This window comes from Drosophila sulfurigaster, chromosome X (assembly GCF_023558435.1).
Source record: "Drosophila sulfurigaster albostrigata strain 15112-1811.04 chromosome X, ASM2355843v2, whole genome shotgun sequence".
Lineage (NCBI taxonomy): Eukaryota > Metazoa > Arthropoda > Insecta > Diptera > Drosophilidae > Drosophila > Drosophila sulfurigaster.
Genome location: NC_084885.1, coordinates 32,033,858 through 32,052,763, shown reverse-complemented (window position 1 = coordinate 32,052,763; position 18,906 = coordinate 32,033,858). Strand labels below are relative to the sequence as shown.

Below are 18,906 nucleotides of genomic sequence, written 5' to 3'. Positions count from 1 at the left end.
CCAGCGAAGAGACAGTACGAAAGAGAGAGATAGAGAGGGAAGAGGAGACAGAGAGAGAGGAAGATCTTGTTGTTGAATATGCCATTATGTTTTGGCCTTGAACTGATTTGATAAAGCTGGGCGCGGGCGAGACGCTTAATGATAATGCTAATGATATTAATAATGATAATCATAATCACGATGAGGGGTCGCTCCCTCTCTCTATCCATCTCTTTCTCTCTCTGTCGCTGTCGCTGTCTTTTGGTTTAAGTTTGAGTTTGGGGCAAGGCAATAAAGCATCGCTGTGAAACGTCATCAAATGTCGCTCTTAATGATCGCTTTGAACTTTTGCTGAAGTTCTGCTGCCTCCCTCATTCCCTTCACCTTCATCACTCTACCTCTGCTATGGGCAGCACTGGCTAATTATGTGGTCACTGCCTTCGGCTCTGCAAGTGTGGCCAATTTTACCTTGAACTACAAAACTCGAAATGTCAACGTCTCTCTGACCAAAGAGGAGGAGGAGGAGGAGTCAGAGTCAGCGTCAGAGGAAGGAAGGGGGGCACAGCAGGGCGGGGTTGCGGCCTAATCCATCGGGGCAGGTTAGAGAGCATGTAAGACACATAAACAAGAAACTTGTTAAATTAATAACAACAAAAGTAGTTAATAATATACGAGCGCGGCAATGAAATGAAACCAATTCGAAATCAAAATCGGAATCGACATCAACATCGACGTCAAATCGCATGCAAATGCAGCCAAAGACATGAATACCCCAAAAATGAAAATGAAAAACACAAAACAAACAAACAAAAAATAGTATATAATGCTATGCTAATCCATTATGATTTTAATATTCCATTTTCGATGCATTACACCGCATTAATATCACATTTAATATCATAAAAACAAGTTCATCTCCATCTCAAATGGAACGCAGAGTGTTGCAACAGTGCTGCCAAGAGCACTAAAAATGTGGCCATGGAGACAAAGACTGACAAAGGATGCAAGTTGAACCTCTTTAAATGCAAATCTCATTTCAAAAAGAATTTGCTAAGGATTAAGACTTTTTTTAGGAGAACTTTTTATCGATGTGCGAGTAAATTCAAAATAAAAATAGTAATAAAAATAAATAATAAAGAACAATGTAAAAGGTAATAAAATAAATAACAGTTCACTTACCGTTAAATGAATCGCTAACATGAAACCGATGATGATGAAAGGCGATGAATTAGTGATTCATTGAGTGCAGCAATCTGAGGAAAAGATTGAAACCAAATTAGAATTGCATCTTAGCAATAAGTTCAGTATATATATATATATATTGATATTAAGTGAAGAAATGAAGAATGCTTCCTATAACATAACAGTCGGAGAATATGTATTTTAATCGACTCCCATAGGAATCTAACTGAATAATATTTAAATATTTTTGGAAATGTTTACTTTATATTCCTTCTGAAAGCTTCCTAGATTCGATATCATGTTGCTTTGAAGCTAAGTTTTGTGAAGATTCCATCTTTAAATTTCCCTGTCGTTGTGATGCGTGATTAGAGCCCCTCGCATTTAAAAATAGAATAGATTTGATATACGAACGGGGGAAAACTCACACAGAATTGTAGAGACAACGCTTCGTATTATGTTATTTATTCACGCACTTCTACAAGCAAGCTTTGAGAAATAAAAACCGAAAACCTACGTGGATACTTAAAAATGAATTTCAATAAGTAAGCATATGAAATTATCATTAAAATTACACAAATTTAAAGTCTATACCTCAACTACAAATAAAGTGAAAGCGGTGCTAGCAAATGGACAGACGGACAGCAGGATTTAGTACTAAAATTTAATTAAATCCAAACAGTATGTAGGTCTTCTTCCCCAAATGTTCTCTCATCGAAGTAGGCGAATAATTTGGGAGTACAAAATAAATATAATCAAAGTAGCCTTTGAATTGATTTGAGACCTTTATAAGGAGCAGCTCGACACACATTTTTCGTTAGTTCATTTTCAGACTCGCTCCAGTCAACACACAAATTTTCCAAATTTTTTGTGTTTTTATTTATTTTTTCCTTTTAAAATAATTCTGACGAAATGCAGTAAGTAAATTGGGAAAATAAATAGAATTGTGATTTAAATTTCTTTGCTTACTTTCAGCAAACACTGGCTTATTATTCCCTTGGATGTCTGACGATGGTACCACGGATTAGCGCTCTTCGTTGAGGTCGTCGTAGATTCAAGGCTTTCATTCTTAAGGAGATCGCAGTTACCGTTGAACACTAATCTCTCAATACTTTCAACACTTAATACCCTGCTGCATATACTCTTATGATTATTGAACATTTCAAGAACACTTTTCTATACACTTAAAACAAAAAAACAATTAAAAATAGACCTCAGTCGGTGGGCATCCTTCAAATGGCCAACGATGCAACGTTATATTGTAACTAGTAGGATATGTTTGCATCCATTATGGATCTTGCATCTGGTCCATCATTTAACTTATTTCGTATGATTTTTCAAATGACGTTGAAAAAATAATACGTTGTAAATAAATAAATACAAAACTACGATAACATATTATTGTAAGATCTCATATGCTTTATCTTTACTCGAATCTAAATTGTATAATAAAGATATGAAAATAGAGCACCGATTGTTTTTTTCAGTATATTGTAGAATTTTCTATACACTGAAGTTGATGAACTTGTCATTTATTATTCGTTGAAATAGAAAAGGTTTCGTCTCTGCATTTATCGTTAAAATTTACACAAACTTATGAAATAATAAAATTTCTTTTAAATTAAATGTAGTATATAATACTATAATAAGAATAATAAACCAAAAAATAAAATAATATGATAGCTAAGTTTATAAGAAAGAAATACGAAAGCTATATCGATATACCAAACATAGCCTTCGGTACATTATTTGTATTTTTGGTATACTAATTAGGTATATTTTATTTTAGTACTCTATGGTATATTTAGAATACAGTACTATATCAATATACCAAATATTGCCTTAGGTATTAATTTGATATATTTTAAAATTATTACAACACTGTTTTGCTTCGATTCAAAATAGGTAGGGTATTTCACAGTCGAGCACACTCGAATGTAGCTTTCTTAGTTGGTTTTAATTCAATTCTAATTTAAAGAATCGATTTAATCGCTTCAGTGGAAAAATGTGTTGAAGATGCTCCAAGAAGTGCTGCCAATAAATTCACTCACCCAAAGAGAAAAGTGCTGCCAATAAATTCACTAACCAAGAATTGAAATTGGAGTAAAGAAGAAAAGTGCTGCCAATAAATTCTCCTACTCAGAAGATTTATTTTAATACAAGGAGAAAAGTGCTGCCAATAAATTCACTTACCAGGAATTGAAACTGGAGTAGAGAAGAAAAGTGCTGCCAATAAATTCACTTACCGAGGAGTTTAAATTAAAATCATAAAGAAAAGTTTGAAAACTGCAAATTGTTGATGAAGACAAAGATGTTGTTGGATTTGTTTAAACAATGTTTGTTCGACATTTATTGTTAGTTTCGAGTTATTGCTTATCGCTTGGCATTCGTTTCGTAATATCAGACTTTGAATTTCTATATTTCACACACTATCGAAAGAAGTTACAGATCTACAATATATGTATATAAAGTATACAATAGTTTTTAGACTACGATTAGTTGGAGCTACAATTATTGTTGCTGTTGTTGTTGTTGTGATTGTTGTTGTTGTTGAAGTTGACGGCTCGTAAACGTTTCTTAAAGCTGTTCAGGAGTCGATTGGACAGTCTCAAGGTTTGAATGGTGTTGCCCAAGGCTAGGCCATTGCTATGATTGCTGTGTGTTCAAGATAAGAAGTTCTTCAATAGATCAAAGCACGACACAACAAAACAAAAAAAAAAAAAAAAAAAGAATAAACACAAACAGCAACGAAATAACGCATAATAACGAAGTACGTGATGATGGTAGCTAATTGCAGGAGAAGGAAGGGAAAACACACACACACACACTTAAAAACGAAAGAACACAAAAAAATAAAAGAATTAAGAAGCATTCGACGGTTGTTTTTTTTTTTATGATTTTTGTCGATTTTTGTACACTTTACTTTATTTACTCGAAGTGCTTTTGCCTTTTGGGCAAATTCAATTCGATTTCAGAGACATGATGTAATTACATACGTTGTTGTTGGTGTTGTTGTGGATCTTGTTGTTGTTGTTGTTGTTAAACTAGAAGTAGCTTTAAACATAAGCCTAACAATACGTCATACATAATATATATATATATATAAAATAATAATAATAATCGTCATAATCGTAAATAATGATTTTCAAAAGCAGCGCTTTTCATTCAAAGTTTTTTTTTTTTTTTTTTTTTTTTTGCTTCGACTAACAACTAGCATAGATTTAAATATATAAAAAAAATAGATGCAGAATGTTTTGTATATCGGTTTATCGATTTATCGATCTCATTTTGATTTCGCTTCGTCGTCTCTGTTTGGCCAATTCGATTCGTAACAATTCCTCTTTCTCCCCCTATCTCCCTCTCTCTCTCTCTCTATCTAGGCACACGTCCAATGTTCTCCTTTATACTACACACACACACACACACGTATAAATCGCACACTCACACACACATTGTCATTCACACATGGAAACATTTAATTCATAATAAGAGTTTCGTCATTTGGATAGCGTAGAATTAGTTTTTAGGATGATCTGCCGGCCGATAGATGGCGGCACAAGCATGGAAACAAACAAACAGAAATAAATAATTTGTTTAACTTAACTAGAACTAGAACATATTTGATATTTAATACTTAGATGTAGCCTTTACACAAAACTCTGTGCCATGATTTTTTTATCGTCTTCATCTTCTTTATTCTCTCTGTTCATAACTCCCTGACTTGCTCTCTCTCTCACTCTCACTCACTCTGACAGCTTTGCTTCTTGCTTACTCGCTTAAGTAACTGCTGTGATATGTGGACTATACTTTTGTTATAATTTCTGTTGAAAGATCAGGCTACAATCTTCGCTTCTAGCATAGCGATTCTCTCACAAAATAAAACTTTAAATATCAACAAAAAGAGTTCACCAGCAAATCAGGAGGAATTCTAGATATATATATTGGGGAAAGGGAAGACTGAAGACTGACCGATCACACTATGTGGATATGTTAGCCTAGAATATGCTTGAAATGTAAGTTCTTCAAATGGAATATTTTGAAATTGAGAAGGTTTCGTTTTCGTTACTTATTTTTTAGCTGCCATGCGACTTGGACTTGGACTTAGGTTCACTTATCTATGATATTATTACAGGGTGTATTACAAGGCATCTAAATCTGTACTATGTAGTAGTATATAGTGGAGATGCCCCCCTTCCCCTTCATCTTCATCTTCTTTATCTTCTTACATCATAAGAACAACAAATAATTTGGCCGATGATATTCGCTACAACACTAATGCAAAATGCAAGGCACAAACTACAATACATACGCATCACGCATCATATATATGTATACAGTATGATAGATATGGAAATATATATATATCTATATGCGATCGATTCTTATAGATTTACATAATTACAGCGCGTTATTTCGATTCGTTAACTTGACGTGACGTTGTTTTTTTTTTCGCAATGCGTCATTCGTTACTCGTTACATTTTATTCGTTACATTGTTACTCGTTACTTTGAATGCTTTGCGTGTTTGCCTTTGGGTTTGCTTAAGAGCTAGTCAAAAAAAAATATATTACTCGTTATACATCTGCGTTTTTCTTCTTCACCTTGTTGTTGTTGTTGTTGACGATGTTTGTTGGGGACCCAAACACAAATCAAAATGCAATACAATTCGTTAATACCTAAGTAAGTGTATCTCTAACTGTAAATCTGCAATTGTTTACCGTTCTTTACATATACATTGGATAGGCAGAGCTCTAAGTATGTTTTTTGTTATATATGGTATATATGATATAGTGTATTAGGGGGTATACAATAAGTACAATTAGATTACTACATTACGAACCTATGCATTATATAATAGAGAACTCGGTTATCTTATTTCTTTCTTTTCTCTTTTCTTTTTTCATTTTCAATTCTTCTTTTCGAGGCATTGTTGTGGAAGTGTTGCCATTTGACGTTGCCATTTAAGCAATTAGTTGACTGACTGACTGATTGATTGAGTGATTGATTGATTGATTGGGTTAATAAAGCGTCCAACGAGTTGACATTGCTCTCTCTCTCTCTTTCTCATATGTGTAAATTAATCAAAAAATATATATATGTATATATAGATGTGTATATAGTATATAGGATAGATATAGTATAGGTAGATCGATCGATTGATTGATTGATTGATAGATGGTAGTAGTAGTTGTTGTATGCATGTTAAAAATTAAGTAATCATAATCATTTTAGTAGTTGATACTCTCTCTCACTCTCTCTCTTTCGACTCGATACTCGGTAAGTAGTAAGTATAAACATTAGATACAATCTCCCAATTTCAGCTCCAACAGCTTTCGCTTCCGCTTCATCTTCTTCTCCATCTTCATCTTCTTTTGCGCACCCTTTCAACCAAACTCTTCATCTTCTCATCATCATCTTCACTTCACTTCACTTCTCAACTCGTTGGAGGAGAACTCGCTGCTGTTCATTGCTTGAGCGAAGAGTTCGCCGGCAGCGTGGCGGAGCGTTGGACAATCGCCGCGTAGGGTTTGTAGGCGGAACGCGTCGATTGGCTGGAGAGCATGTCATGGATATATCGGTAATGCAGTGATGAATGTTTGATGGATGAATGTTTTGTTATAGCGAGCGAGCGAGCGAGTGAACGAACGCGCGAACAAGCGAACGAACGAGCGAGCGAATGAGCGAACGAACGAGCGAGTAGATCGAACAAAGCGAGAAAAGAAAATAAATACGAGTAATCAATTAGCAATTAGCTTAAGATTAGACACACACATATTAAAAAAAGCCTTCTTTCTTCTTTTTTTTTCTGGCAACGTCAATGGGGACAGGGGCAGGGGCAGGGGGAGGCAAAACTACGGTGTATCTTAACAGCGAGAACAGCGAGAGTTTACCTGGGGGAGATTTTGCTGCCATCGGTGCTGTTGTTGTTCGACGAGTTGGGCTTGTATCCACTCTTCTGGATACGCTTGAGCAGTCGCGCCACCCACAGCGATTGCTCCTCGGGCGTGGCAGCCAACAGCAGCATATCGCGTGCACTGCGCGGATCATGATTGAGCTTGCACGGCGCCAACGGATCGTGCTTGTCCACGTGCTCCTTGTGGATCTTGTTGCGGCATCTGCGAAAGAGTTCAAGATTCGGTAAGTGAAATTATTGTTCAATCGATATATTCAAAGGCGTTTCATTTACCTCTTGCATTCGTATGCCGCCGGCGGCTTAAACACGTGCCACAGCTGCTTGGTGCACACCTCACAGGCCGTTGGCATATGGTATGTGATCTGGACAAACTCATGACCTAGAACGAGACAACAACACACATATTAGAAAGAGAGCGAGTGAGAGCAAATGAAAATCGCAGTTACCTTTGTGTATTATGGTGCCGGGACGCTCCTCGTTGCCGCTGCCAAGCAGCGTCGAGTCCAGCTGCTCGTCGGGACGATGCGAGGCGCCCTCGCCGGCGTACAGCAATTGGAAGATGCGCGGAATCTCTTTGGCATCGGCGCGAATCACATCGCCTTGGGTTACACTGCGCACGTGATACACTTTGCTGCAGGGCGGATAAAATAAGCGAAGTTAGCGAGTGGTCAAATTATTTATAAAAACGAGTAACGAGAATAGATCTTAACGATAGCGAGTTACTAACTAACGAGTAACAACAACTGCACTTAACGACAGCGAGTTACTAACTAAAGAGTAACGAGAATGGCACTTAACGATAGCGAATAACTAACTAACTTATTTCTCGATCGACGACTGATTTTTCCGCGATAATATTGTAAAAAGGCACTTAAAGATAGCTACATTCAAAAATCATGTAAGATAACCGATATATTCAACTGACGAGTGGCAAACACTCGTTACTCGATCGACGAGTGACTCTTTCGCGATAATAATGTAACGAGACGTAGACGACAAAGTTGTTGGCACTCACCTAAGATCGAGTATGAGCACAGCATCTGTTGTATTGTGCTTGTCGAATTCCGAATTGTAGAAGATGATTTTGCGCGACGAGACAATCACATATTGGCGCTTCCAGCTCTGGCCGCGTCTTCGATTCTGCTTATTGGGCACGCTCAACCAGCCCTCGAAGACCGAGTCCTGTGTGAGTGAGAGCAGAGAGGAGTGCTGTATTCAGTTCAGTAGCGAGTAGCGAATGTGAACAGAGAGCGAGAGCGAGATCGAGAGAGAGCCACACCAAAACATAGAGAAGTAGAGCGAGAGAAAGTTGTGTGTGAATGCATGTGTGAGTGTGTATGTGTATGTATGTTGTATGTTGTATGTTTGAATATGAGAGATGCGATCTGAGCTGATGCGATCTGACATACCTGACTATCCTCGGGATCGTTGTCGGCAGACGAGAGGGAGGCGGTCTCGTTGAGTTTGCTCTGCAGATGCTCGATCTCGGTGGCTTTGCAATCGATCTCCATGAACATCTTCTGCTTGAGCTGCTGATCCTCGACGGCCTGCTGCTGCAGATCCTGATGCTTGAGCAACAGCTGATTGTACTTGTCGCGCTCCTGCGACAACTCCTGCTGCAATCGGCGCATCTCCTTCTCCTTCTTGCGTAACTCGGCCGTGGAGCGGGCCTTGCTCTTTTGTTCTGCAATGCGGAAGCGAGAGAAATAAGTAACGAGTGGCGAGAAATAAGTAGCGAGTAAAGATAAATAAGTAATGCGTAGATAAAAATAAGTAACGCGCAGGGAGAAATAAGTAACGAGTAGAGAGAAATAAGTAACGAATAAAAACAAATAAGTAATACGTAGAAAGAAGTAACGAGTGGCTAGAAATAAGTAACGCGTAAAGAGAAATAAGTACGAGCAGCGAGTGATAAGTAACGCGTAGACATATAAGTAATGAGTCGAGAGAAATAAGTAACGCGTAGAGAGAAATAAACAACGAGTAGAGACAAAGTATTGATAAATAAGTAACGAGTAGAGAGTAAAATGTAAAGAGTAAAGAAAAATAAATAACGAGTATAGAGAAATAAGTAACGAGTCGATAGAAATAAATAACAAATAGAGAGAAATAAGTAACGAGTAGATAGAAATAACTAACAAATAGAGAGAAATAAGTAACGAGTAGCGATTAAGCAAGTCGAAATACTTACTTTGCCAGTCCGAGTCGCGACGATTCATCACCTCGGCCAGCTTGTTGACGGCGGTCTGCTTGAGTAGCACCTCGTTCTTGCACTTCTCGCCCAGCTTGGCGATCTCCTCGTCCTTGGCGGCACGCTGTTGCTGCAGCTCGTCGAGCTGTTTCTTGTGCTGCTGCTGCAGCTCGTCGCATTCGTTGGCCTTGAGCGTGAGCTTCTTGTGCAACTCCGATTCGGCCTCCTTGAGTGTGGCGAGTGTCGCCTCCTTCACGTTGATCTCGTTGCGATGCTTCATGATAAAGTCCTTGAGCTCCAGTTCCTTGATCGTCTTCTCCTTCTCCAGATCCGCGACCGTCTCCTCGGCAATGGAGCGTGCCAGGGCCTCCGAGTCGGCTCTTGCGACCGCCACTTGCACTTGATGCTTGAGCGAGACGCGCTCCTCCTCTAGATCCTCGATCTTGGCCAGACGCTCGGCGCTCTCCTCGCGATTCTCGTTCGCCTGCGTCTTGTAAAGGCGCGAGAAGCATTGCTCCGCCTCGAGTTGCGCCTGCAGCTCCCGATTGTTGGCCAACGCCTCGTGATGCGTGCTCTTCAGCTGTGCCAGATCCTCCTCGAAGCGTCGCTTCGCCTCCCGCTGGGCAGCGAGCTCCTTTTGCAGTTGATTCTCCCGGGAGCGTAAATGCGCCACCTCCGAGCTGTACAGACTCAGTTCGGAGAGCAACGCGTTGCGTTTGCTGTGCTCCTGATCCAGCTGCGATTGCAGAGCCGCCACCTTCTCCGACTCCTGACGGCACTCGCCCTCGAGCTTCTGCAGACGCAGCTGTATTTGGCGATAGTCCACCGACAGCATGCTCAGCTGTCGCTCCTTCTCCTGCGAGTTCTGATCCGCTTTGATGCGCGCCGACTTCTCCTCGTTGAGCTTCGATTGCAGGGCCTTCACCTCCTGGAGATTGGCCTCCTCGCGGGACACCAGACGCGACTTCTCCGTCTCCTGATGCGCCTTCACCTCCTGCTGATAGCGACCCTGGGCGGCCTTCAGCTCAAAGTCGAGACTCGCGTGCGTCTTCTCCAGTTCGCTGATCTTCTCGAGCAGCGCCCGATTGTCCTCCTGCGCCTTCTGTTCGCGGGACAACGTGCGCTCGTGATCGTTGGCCAGCGTTTGCATTTTGTTCTCGGCCTCCTTGTGCAGCTCCTTGAGCTGCGAACGGAGATTCTTCTCCTGCACCATTTGCGCCTGGAGTTCGGCATTCTCCTGGCCGAGTTCCTCCTTGTGCTTCTGCAGCGTATCGATCATCTCGCACATGTCACGCACCTTCTCCTCGTGCGTCTTCAGCGTGAACCCAAGCTCCGCATTCTGCTTCTTCAGCTTCTGTGTGTGCTCCGTTTCGCTCTTGAAACTGAGCTCCATGTCATGCAATTGCTTCTCCAGCGTCAGCACCTTCTCGTTGATGTTCAGATCGCGTGTGCGCGTCTTCTGTTCGTTCTCCAGCTTCCGCTGTGTCTCCACCATCTGTGCTTCGGCCTTCTTGCGCAGCTCAATCTCCACCTCGACCTTCTGCATGGCGACTTTGTAGTTGTGCTGTCTCAAAGCCAAATCCTTCTCGTATTCGGTGGCGATGCGCTGAAGTTCCGCCTCGCGTTTCGTACTCAGCTCCATCTGTTGCCGCAGACTCGTGTCCTGCTGCTCCAGCTGCTCGGCCCGAGCGCGTTCCCGCTCCAGGAGCGCCTCGAGACGCTTCAGCTCATTGGAATTCGAGGGTCGATGGCGACTGTGATTGTGGCCGTGATTGTTGTTCGCCGCGTTGCCGCTGCTGTTGCTGCTGCTGTTCACCGACTGCGCCTCCTTGGACTCGGCGTCGACGGTGTCGCTGGAGAGCAGCTGATAGTCGCCCGTGTAGGTGAACCCGATGAAGGGCAAATGATTGCCATCGAAACTCTTGGGCACGGGAAACATCTCTTCGGGTTTCTCATCGCGTTCGATGTCCTCGAAATTGCGCGTATCATCGTCGGACGTCAGCTCGGGGACCACGGGCGGGACACTCTCGCGTATGTTGTCAAAGGACCAGGTGTCGTTGCGAAAGAACGGATGCGCCTTGATGTCCTCGATGCCATAGCGACCCAGACGCTGTGTCCGATCGGTGAGGAAGGCGCGTATCAACGCTTTCGCCTGCTCGCTGATCTCCACCTCCGGTGGGAAACTCAGCGAGTTCTTGTGATCCATGATCTTGCCGTACGTGCCCACCAGCGAGTCCGCATAGAAGGGCGTCTCGCCCACCAGCATCTCGTAGAGGAATATGCCCACTGACCACCAATCGCACTCCCTGCCGTACTCGTTGTCAACGCCCTGGGATTGGAGCACTTCGGGACTGATGTAGTCGGGAGTGCCGACCGCATTGCTGGACACCACCTGACCGTTGGCGCCCATGCGCATACAGGTGCCGAAATCGGCTAGCTTCAGATGGCCATAGCTGTCCAACAGCATGTTATCCGGCTTGACGTCGCGATGCACGAAGCCCATGTTGTGTATGGTGTCCAAGGCGAGCACCACTTCCATCGTATAGAAGATGGCCCACTTCTCCGGTATCTCGTAGTCGCCCATCAGCGATACGATGTCGCCGCCGGGCATAAAGTCCATCACCATGTACAGATATTTGCTGTCCTGGAAGGCAAAGTGCAGCTGGACAATCCACTCGGAGTTGGCGTGCGCCATGATGTGACGTTCCTCCCAGAAGAAGGCGGAATCGGGTCGCTTCATCATCTCGAATTTCGAGAGACGTTTCATCGCGTAGACGTGACGTGAGGATTTGTGACGCACCAGCTGCACTTCGCCAAAGGCGCCCGCTCCGATCAGTTTGATGAAATCAAAGTCATCCACATTCATGCGCAGCTGATTAATGCGCTGCGCCAGCGGTTTATCTGTTCCATAGCAACAACAAAAATAATCGATTAATTGATTACTATCGATAGTTAAGATAGCGATAGCTACTCACATTTGTAGGCATACTGCTCAATGTTCTTGAGACGCTTCAGCGAATCGTGATCGCAATCGCTGACCAGCGCCGACACCGTGTCCAGCAGGCAGTCCACGTTGCAGATGCTCGTCGGATCGCGCATCTCGCGCTCCAGCGTCGTCGCTCTGCAAATGACGATAACATATCGATAACATGAGAAAGCTGATTTATCACATTAAAATAATTATATTTATACTAGCAGTTGTTATACGCGAACTATGTTACGCTTAGTATGAATGTTACAGTCGAGTATGCTCGACTGTGAGATACCATATTCTACCAACAAATACTGTCATATATACCTAATGCTATATTTGGTATATCGATATATATCGACATTTAAAATATACCATAGAACACGCCAGATAGTTTTGTATTATGTTATACCAACAAAATAATAAAATATACTAAATTTTATATTCTGTATATTCATATTTGAATGTAGGACTATTCAAAATGTACCAGCAAAAAATATACCAGACATTTTCTATAAATATACCAAAAATACTGATATACCGAAGGCTATGTTTGGTATATCGATGTAGTGATACATTTAAAATATACCAAAGAGATCCAAATATACCAGTACTAAATATACCATATATATTCTGAAATATAGAGAAAGCTATATTTGATATACCAATATATTATTATGTATATTCAAAATAAGTCATAAAGTACTAAATATACCAAATTGTCAGCCAAACAAACATAAAACATACATTTTCTGCAGGAAGTTAAAATTATGAAACCATTTTCTAAGCATATAAGCATACACCGAAAAAGTACAGGCATATACCGTAATCTATATTTGGTATATCGATAGTAGTACCATACATTAAAAATATACCCAATATATATTGAGTACAAAATATACCTGATGAATTACAAATATATACAGAATTAGTATATCAAAAATATACCGAGAGTATAAAGCACTACTTTCAAAATATACCACAGAGTACACAATATACCGGATGAATTATAAGCAACCGAATTAATATACCAAAAATACTTAATATATACCGTATGCTATATTTGCTATATATCTATACAACATACATTTCCTGCAGGTACAAGTCTTTAATACCTAATAACTAATTTTTATTCTTGAATATCTAATTTCCTTATCGTATAAGGTATAAATAGTACATTATAAGAACGAAACCGAAACCTACAACTGTGCATCATAATGTGAGGAAAGAATTGGATGGAATCTTGGCTGGGTTGTTGTTCCAATGACTTGTCGCTCTCTGATCTTTAATCTCTGATTTCTGTAGCTCTTTGGAGGCAGCAGTAACTGCGATTGTTCTTTGTCTAGGTTCAGTGCAGTGAAGTGAAGTGAAGTGTTATTAGGTCACTGCCAACACGAAAACACAAAGAAAGCGTCGATTTGGCAATTTGTTTTGTTTGTTTACCCCCGCCCCCCCTCAGAATAGCATTCGTATAAATCGCTTAAACAAATAACAAGAGAGAGAGAGCAAGCAACATTTGCATTCGCAGTCGTAGTATTTACCTTCCACATTATGACTAATAAGAATTGCGGAAAAGCGCGTTTGATTATTCACCCCCAGCCCCAGCACCTGCCCCTGCCTCCGCCCCCGTTTGCTGCTGTTCGCTGGAATTTCCTAGAAATATTTCTAGCTGTCTTATCTCGCGCAAAATTTAACAGCTGGCTAGCTGGCTGACTGGCAGACAGACGGGCGCTAAACAGTGACTAGAATCAAATTAAGACGCCAACTAAGAACGCCGAAAAACAAATGAAAACAAATCTCCAACTATGAAGAACGCAAAACAAAAAGTAAACAAACAAATCGATTGGTATATCGATATCGATAAGCGCACTGCTCATGCTTATGACGATAGCGACCTCTAGCGGCGCGTGGCGAAGCGAATGCAATTTGGTCACCTGGTGACGAAATGTGCGACGCATGACAACACACGCTTATCAGCTTTGTGCTTTTTGGCCACATCGTGTTAGGGTGGGGGGAGGTGGGTAGTTGCAACTGTAATCAGCAAACAGCAAACAGAAAACAACAACAACAGCACAGTTGAAGGGACCTTTAGTTTATCGCAATGTGCAGCCACAACTCTCCAACTCTCTGTTGACTTTGATAAATTGCTGGATGAATGCATGCCAGAGTCTACACACACACACAGAGACACACACACACACACACACAGACTCGCTGATATGGTTTACTTATGCGACGTCGCGTCGCGCTTTCTTTTTGTATAGCAAAAACAACAACGAGCATAGAGGAAGAAGAGAAATAAAGAGAGCAAACACAGATCTCATCATCAGAGTGTGTTCTTATTATTGTTCTTGTTTTCTGAATGAACTCGCACGCACACGCACACGCACACATTTTTACCCATCCCCCCCTTCCCAATTCCCTTTACCGTTATCATCTCTGCACTGCACAAATTTGCATGCTTGACAGACCGACTGATTGAATGAATGACTAACTGACCCCAGCTGATTGGCTTATCAAGAACCCAATGCGAAATATTCCCCAAAATGTTGAGCCAAGTTTCTTCGAAGCGAAAAGATGATTAATTACTATCTAATTAATTGGAAAATATAAATAATCAGTAGAAATATAAAGTAACAACTCGATCCTTTTCCGCCGCAAAGCATCGATGTTTTCCGCCAGCCAAATGCCATTGGGGCGGGGGGTGTAGGCATGAAGTGGCCAGAGGGAGGCAACCGATGACAGACGGCGCAAAAATGATACTAAAAGGTGTTTGAATTGTTGTGATTTCATCATCGCCACTTACGGCATGACAGAAAAGCCAAAAACAAAACGCTCAGCAAGCGAGCGAGCGAACAACACAAACTTGGAAAAGTGGAATTTTCAAAAATGCTGCGCGAGATAAATGTTCAACGGCAATGGCGGCAACAACAACATAATTATTAGCAGCAAGCAGCAAACGAATTCAACGATAATAACGACAACGACGACGACGACAACATTATCGTCACCTAGAGACAATATAATTGTAAATTTAATTTATGCACGCACCTAAATAGCCATCGTAACATAGAGAGATAGAGACAAGGGGCAATTGAATCGTATTATTTATTTTAACACATTTAACAAGAGAACCAGCTGCGTGTGTGTGTGTGTGTGTGTGGGAGGGATGAAGAGAGGGGAGCGGGAGGGGGAGAAGTATGGACACCTCTTGTAAGTGCGCAACACTTAAACGCATATTTTGTTAGCGCCCGAGCGCGAGAAAACAATAACGAATTCAACAATCACATTCCGAATTATTAATTTCCGCGCATTTTAATGATCTGCATCATAGATCTGTTAGCCTTTGTGTTATTCTTGCTTGCTTTCTTTACACTCGCTGCCCCAAAAGTATAAAAGGGTATTCTGGGTGAATGGCAATCCGTCCGTCTGTCTGTCTGTCCATACGTTTAAGCACCTATAACTCTGAAACCAAAAGAGCTAATAAGACGAAATTTTGGCACAATACTACAGAGAGACCTATAAAGCATTATCTTCTTACAATTTTGTAAACTTCGTTTGGAAAACTCAAATTTTGACAAGTTGTAATTAAGAAGAAATATTAATTTCCGTCTTTTTGAATGGTCTGCATTATAGATCTGTATGCCTTTGTTAGCATGATCAAATAAAATGTGTGTTATTCTTGCAATATAAAAGGGTATTCTGGTTGAAGGGCAATCCGTCTGTCTGTCTGTCCATACGTTTAAACACCTGAACCTCTAAAACCAGAGAGAGCTAGCGAGACTAAACTTTGGCACAATATTACGGAGAGGTCTATAAAGCATGATCTCATCTTAGAATTTCACAAAACTTTGTTCTTTTTTGAGATGTTCGAATTTCATAAAATTGTTTGGAAAACTCAAATTTTGATAAGTTGTAATTAAGAAACTTCGATAATAAAAAAAATTCTAAATTGCAATTAAGAAACTTGTGGAGTAAACTTCAGTCGTATATATAGCGCATATATCTGCATAATAGCCACAAGATAATATATTTGGAATCTACCGGGTGTCTAACAGTTGAGCACACCTTACATTTGAGCACATAGCTTTGATTTCGGCTAATAAATTTAATGACTAAATTGTGTTTTATATTGCGTGCCTGTGCACTTGCAGTATTTGTGTTAAAGACCCACGCTTCTGACGTTTAATATTCTCGAGAGGAATTTGCATGAGGAGAGCTCAACAACATACCGTTGGGGCTCAAGCAAATGGAGTGCATCGGCCAGCCACATAATCGGCAAAAATCCGTGCTTTTGTTTTTGTTTTTTGTTGTTGTGTTATTTTCTGCTTCGACCGTCACAAATTGCGATCAACGATGTTGCGATTTTTGTGATTTGTCCGATTACGATTACGAATTGCGAATGGAAACGCGTTACACGCATCCGATGCGCCGCCTGCAACTGACTTTGTGCAACAGAACAGTTGCAGGCAGCCAAAAGTCGCCCAAAAATAGCGAAACGTCGATGTCGATGTCGACGTTGACGTCGACTCTCGACTTGACGTCGTTTTGGTATCGTGTTGCTTGCCTGCTTGCCATTTGGTTTGCTTACAAAAATTTTAATGCGAAAATGGCAAATTTATGAAAAGTCGCCCGAAGCGAATTTGCTTCGTTTTGCTCGTTTGATATACCCGCCAATCCGCAGAAGGATAACAGGGTATTTTGCGTTAGTGGCCTCCCTTTGACACCATAATACGCAAAGTGGAAACGCTGTAAACTTTTCCATCCGCCGTCTGTCTGTCTGGCCGCCTTCGATCGGACAAACTATTAAAGCAAACGCTTTTAAATTTGGCGAGAATATTACGAGCAAACAAATTGTTAGCTCAAGCCTCAAGCCTAAATTGCTTGGCGGGTATTTGGCAGTCAATCAAGTTGATTTGCAGTTACTCCAGCGGCTGTCGCTGTTGCTGTCGCTTTGAACATGATTATGGAAGGTGTTTGGCACTGATGTTTTTAGCTAAATTTGTCTGAACAAATCTGATCCGCTCTCGCTCTCTCGACAAGTCGTTGATGTTGTTGTTGCTGTTGTTATTGTTGTTTCTCACTCACCGACGTCGCCGCTCCCCATCCATATTGACTATGCTTTACGACTCCTGTGCTGCTGTCGCCTCGACTCCTGTGGCATGCAACTTATGGCTGCTGGCAGCGCTGCAAAAAAAAGGAAAATGTAAATCAATTGAATCTCAACAAGTGGAGAATCTCATCTCTCTGCTTACCTGCTGCTGCGGCGTAGCCTAAACTGTGGCAGCTGTTGTCTTCCGCCTGCAACATATAGAAGAGAATAAAACAGAAACATGTGAGTCAATATTGTTATTAACATATTAGTATTATTATGCTTACCTGCGTGAGCGTGAGCAAGAGACGAGTGTAATGCAAGCTAATTGATAGGTTGATGAGGCGCCACACACTTGATATTATTATTATTATTATTGTTGTTGTTGTTGTTCCTGTTGTTGTTCTTGTTGTTGACAGCAGTCGATGAGGTCACGAAACCACTTGAGGATTCACTGAGCACGCCTGAGCGACACCTGGCCAAGAAGGGCCGCCAACGCCACATACGGCCAGGCAGTGGCTGCGGCAGCGGCAGAGGCAGCGAGACTGAGGCAGCTTAACTTCTTCAGCCTCTGCTTCGGCTTCTGCTTACCAGCCAACCAAGAGCCTCCTCGCTAGAGGGCGCCACTGGCCACCAACAAAAAAAAAAACAGGGAGTTTTGCTTGCGCTTACTTTGCACTATTATTTACACTTTGTGTGTCTCGTTTTGACTGTTTGCTGTTTGCTCTCTGCTTGCTGCGTGTTGCTTGCAATTTTGTATTGCATGTATTTTTTTGCTTGTCTTTTTCGCTGCAATTCTTTTAGTTTTTTTTTTGGCGAACCCGAGTATTTGTCGTTGTGTTTGTAAACATGCAATGTGTGTGGCACATCGATTGTTGTCTCCGCCGCGCACGCACACGCACGCACATATAATAATTTGCACTTTTTATTTTGTTTGCGTTTTGTGCTCAACCGTCCGCCCAATAGCACTTGCGTTATTCTTTGCTTTTGTTATGTTTGAGGATTACATTCCAAGGAGACACAAGGGTCCAAATCCAAATCCAAATGGCAGCGTCACAGCAAATTGTTCACCTATTTTACGATCACACTAAATATGTCCCACAAATATACCAGATATATGGCAAAAATATCCCTCACATGAAAAAAACGGTCACGTTTATATTTTGGTATTTTGCACACACTGATCGCGCCGCTAATAATTAGTATTAATTAATATTAGTAAATTCGCCACGTTGACTTTCAATGAATATTATTAATATTTAATAGGTTTAAAATTAAATTGACAATCTATCGAAAATATACAATAATGTCATTGCTGCACACAGATTTATGGCTATCGAATAATCGACGTGCAATGACAAACTTTCTGGGGTATAGTTTCGATAAATCGATAGCAGCCAGTGTGGCTGCTATACAGTTTTAGTACTAAAATACTGCTAAGTACCATTTTCGATATATTGAGCAGAGTAAACTGTGCGATCACTTATCGAAATATTTATTATATGGGCAAAATTGCCGTTACTGTTTTGGAATGTATGTCGTTTGAGCGCAAATCTACTAAGGTCGAAGAGACAGAAATAA

General features: G+C 41.1%; 1 protein-coding gene and 1 long non-coding RNA gene across 5 annotated transcripts; one reads left to right on the top strand and one right to left on the bottom strand.

Moving 5' to 3' along the window:
• Positions 1-1,706: 1,706 nt before the first annotated feature.
• On the top strand, positions 1,707-2,377 carry LOC133848711 (uncharacterized). The gene is made up of 2 exons (XR_009895294.1): positions 1,707-2,075; positions 2,134-2,377. It is a non-coding gene; the product is annotated as an uncharacterized LOC133848711 (long non-coding RNA).
• Positions 2,378-3,541: 1,164 nt separating this feature from the next.
• Positions 3,542-18,402, bottom strand: LOC133849562 (rho-associated protein kinase 1). Of its 4 annotated transcripts, none has more exons than XM_062285728.1 (11): positions 17,613-18,402; positions 17,489-17,534; positions 17,322-17,420; positions 12,238-12,383; positions 9,263-12,163; positions 8,481-8,755; positions 8,087-8,253; positions 7,518-7,702; positions 7,345-7,450; positions 7,049-7,273; positions 3,542-3,813 (listed from the first exon to the last, which is right to left on the bottom strand). In XM_062285728.1, exons 3-11 carry the CDS (start codon positions 17,342-17,344, stop codon positions 3,654-3,656), a joined length of 4,188 nt encoding a protein of 1,395 aa, XP_062141712.1. In that variant the 5' UTR covers positions 17,345-17,420; positions 17,489-17,534; positions 17,613-18,402; the 3' UTR covers positions 3,542-3,653. The 4 variants fall into 4 exon arrangements, with proteins under 4 accessions (XP_062141712.1, XP_062141711.1, XP_062141714.1 ...); XM_062285727.1 differs by having other exon boundaries at positions 3,543-3,813; positions 8,087-8,280; XM_062285730.1 differs by lacking the exon at positions 3,542-3,813 and adding an exon at positions 4,831-6,709 and having other exon boundaries at positions 17,613-18,401.
• Positions 18,403-18,906: the final 504 nt, after the last annotated feature.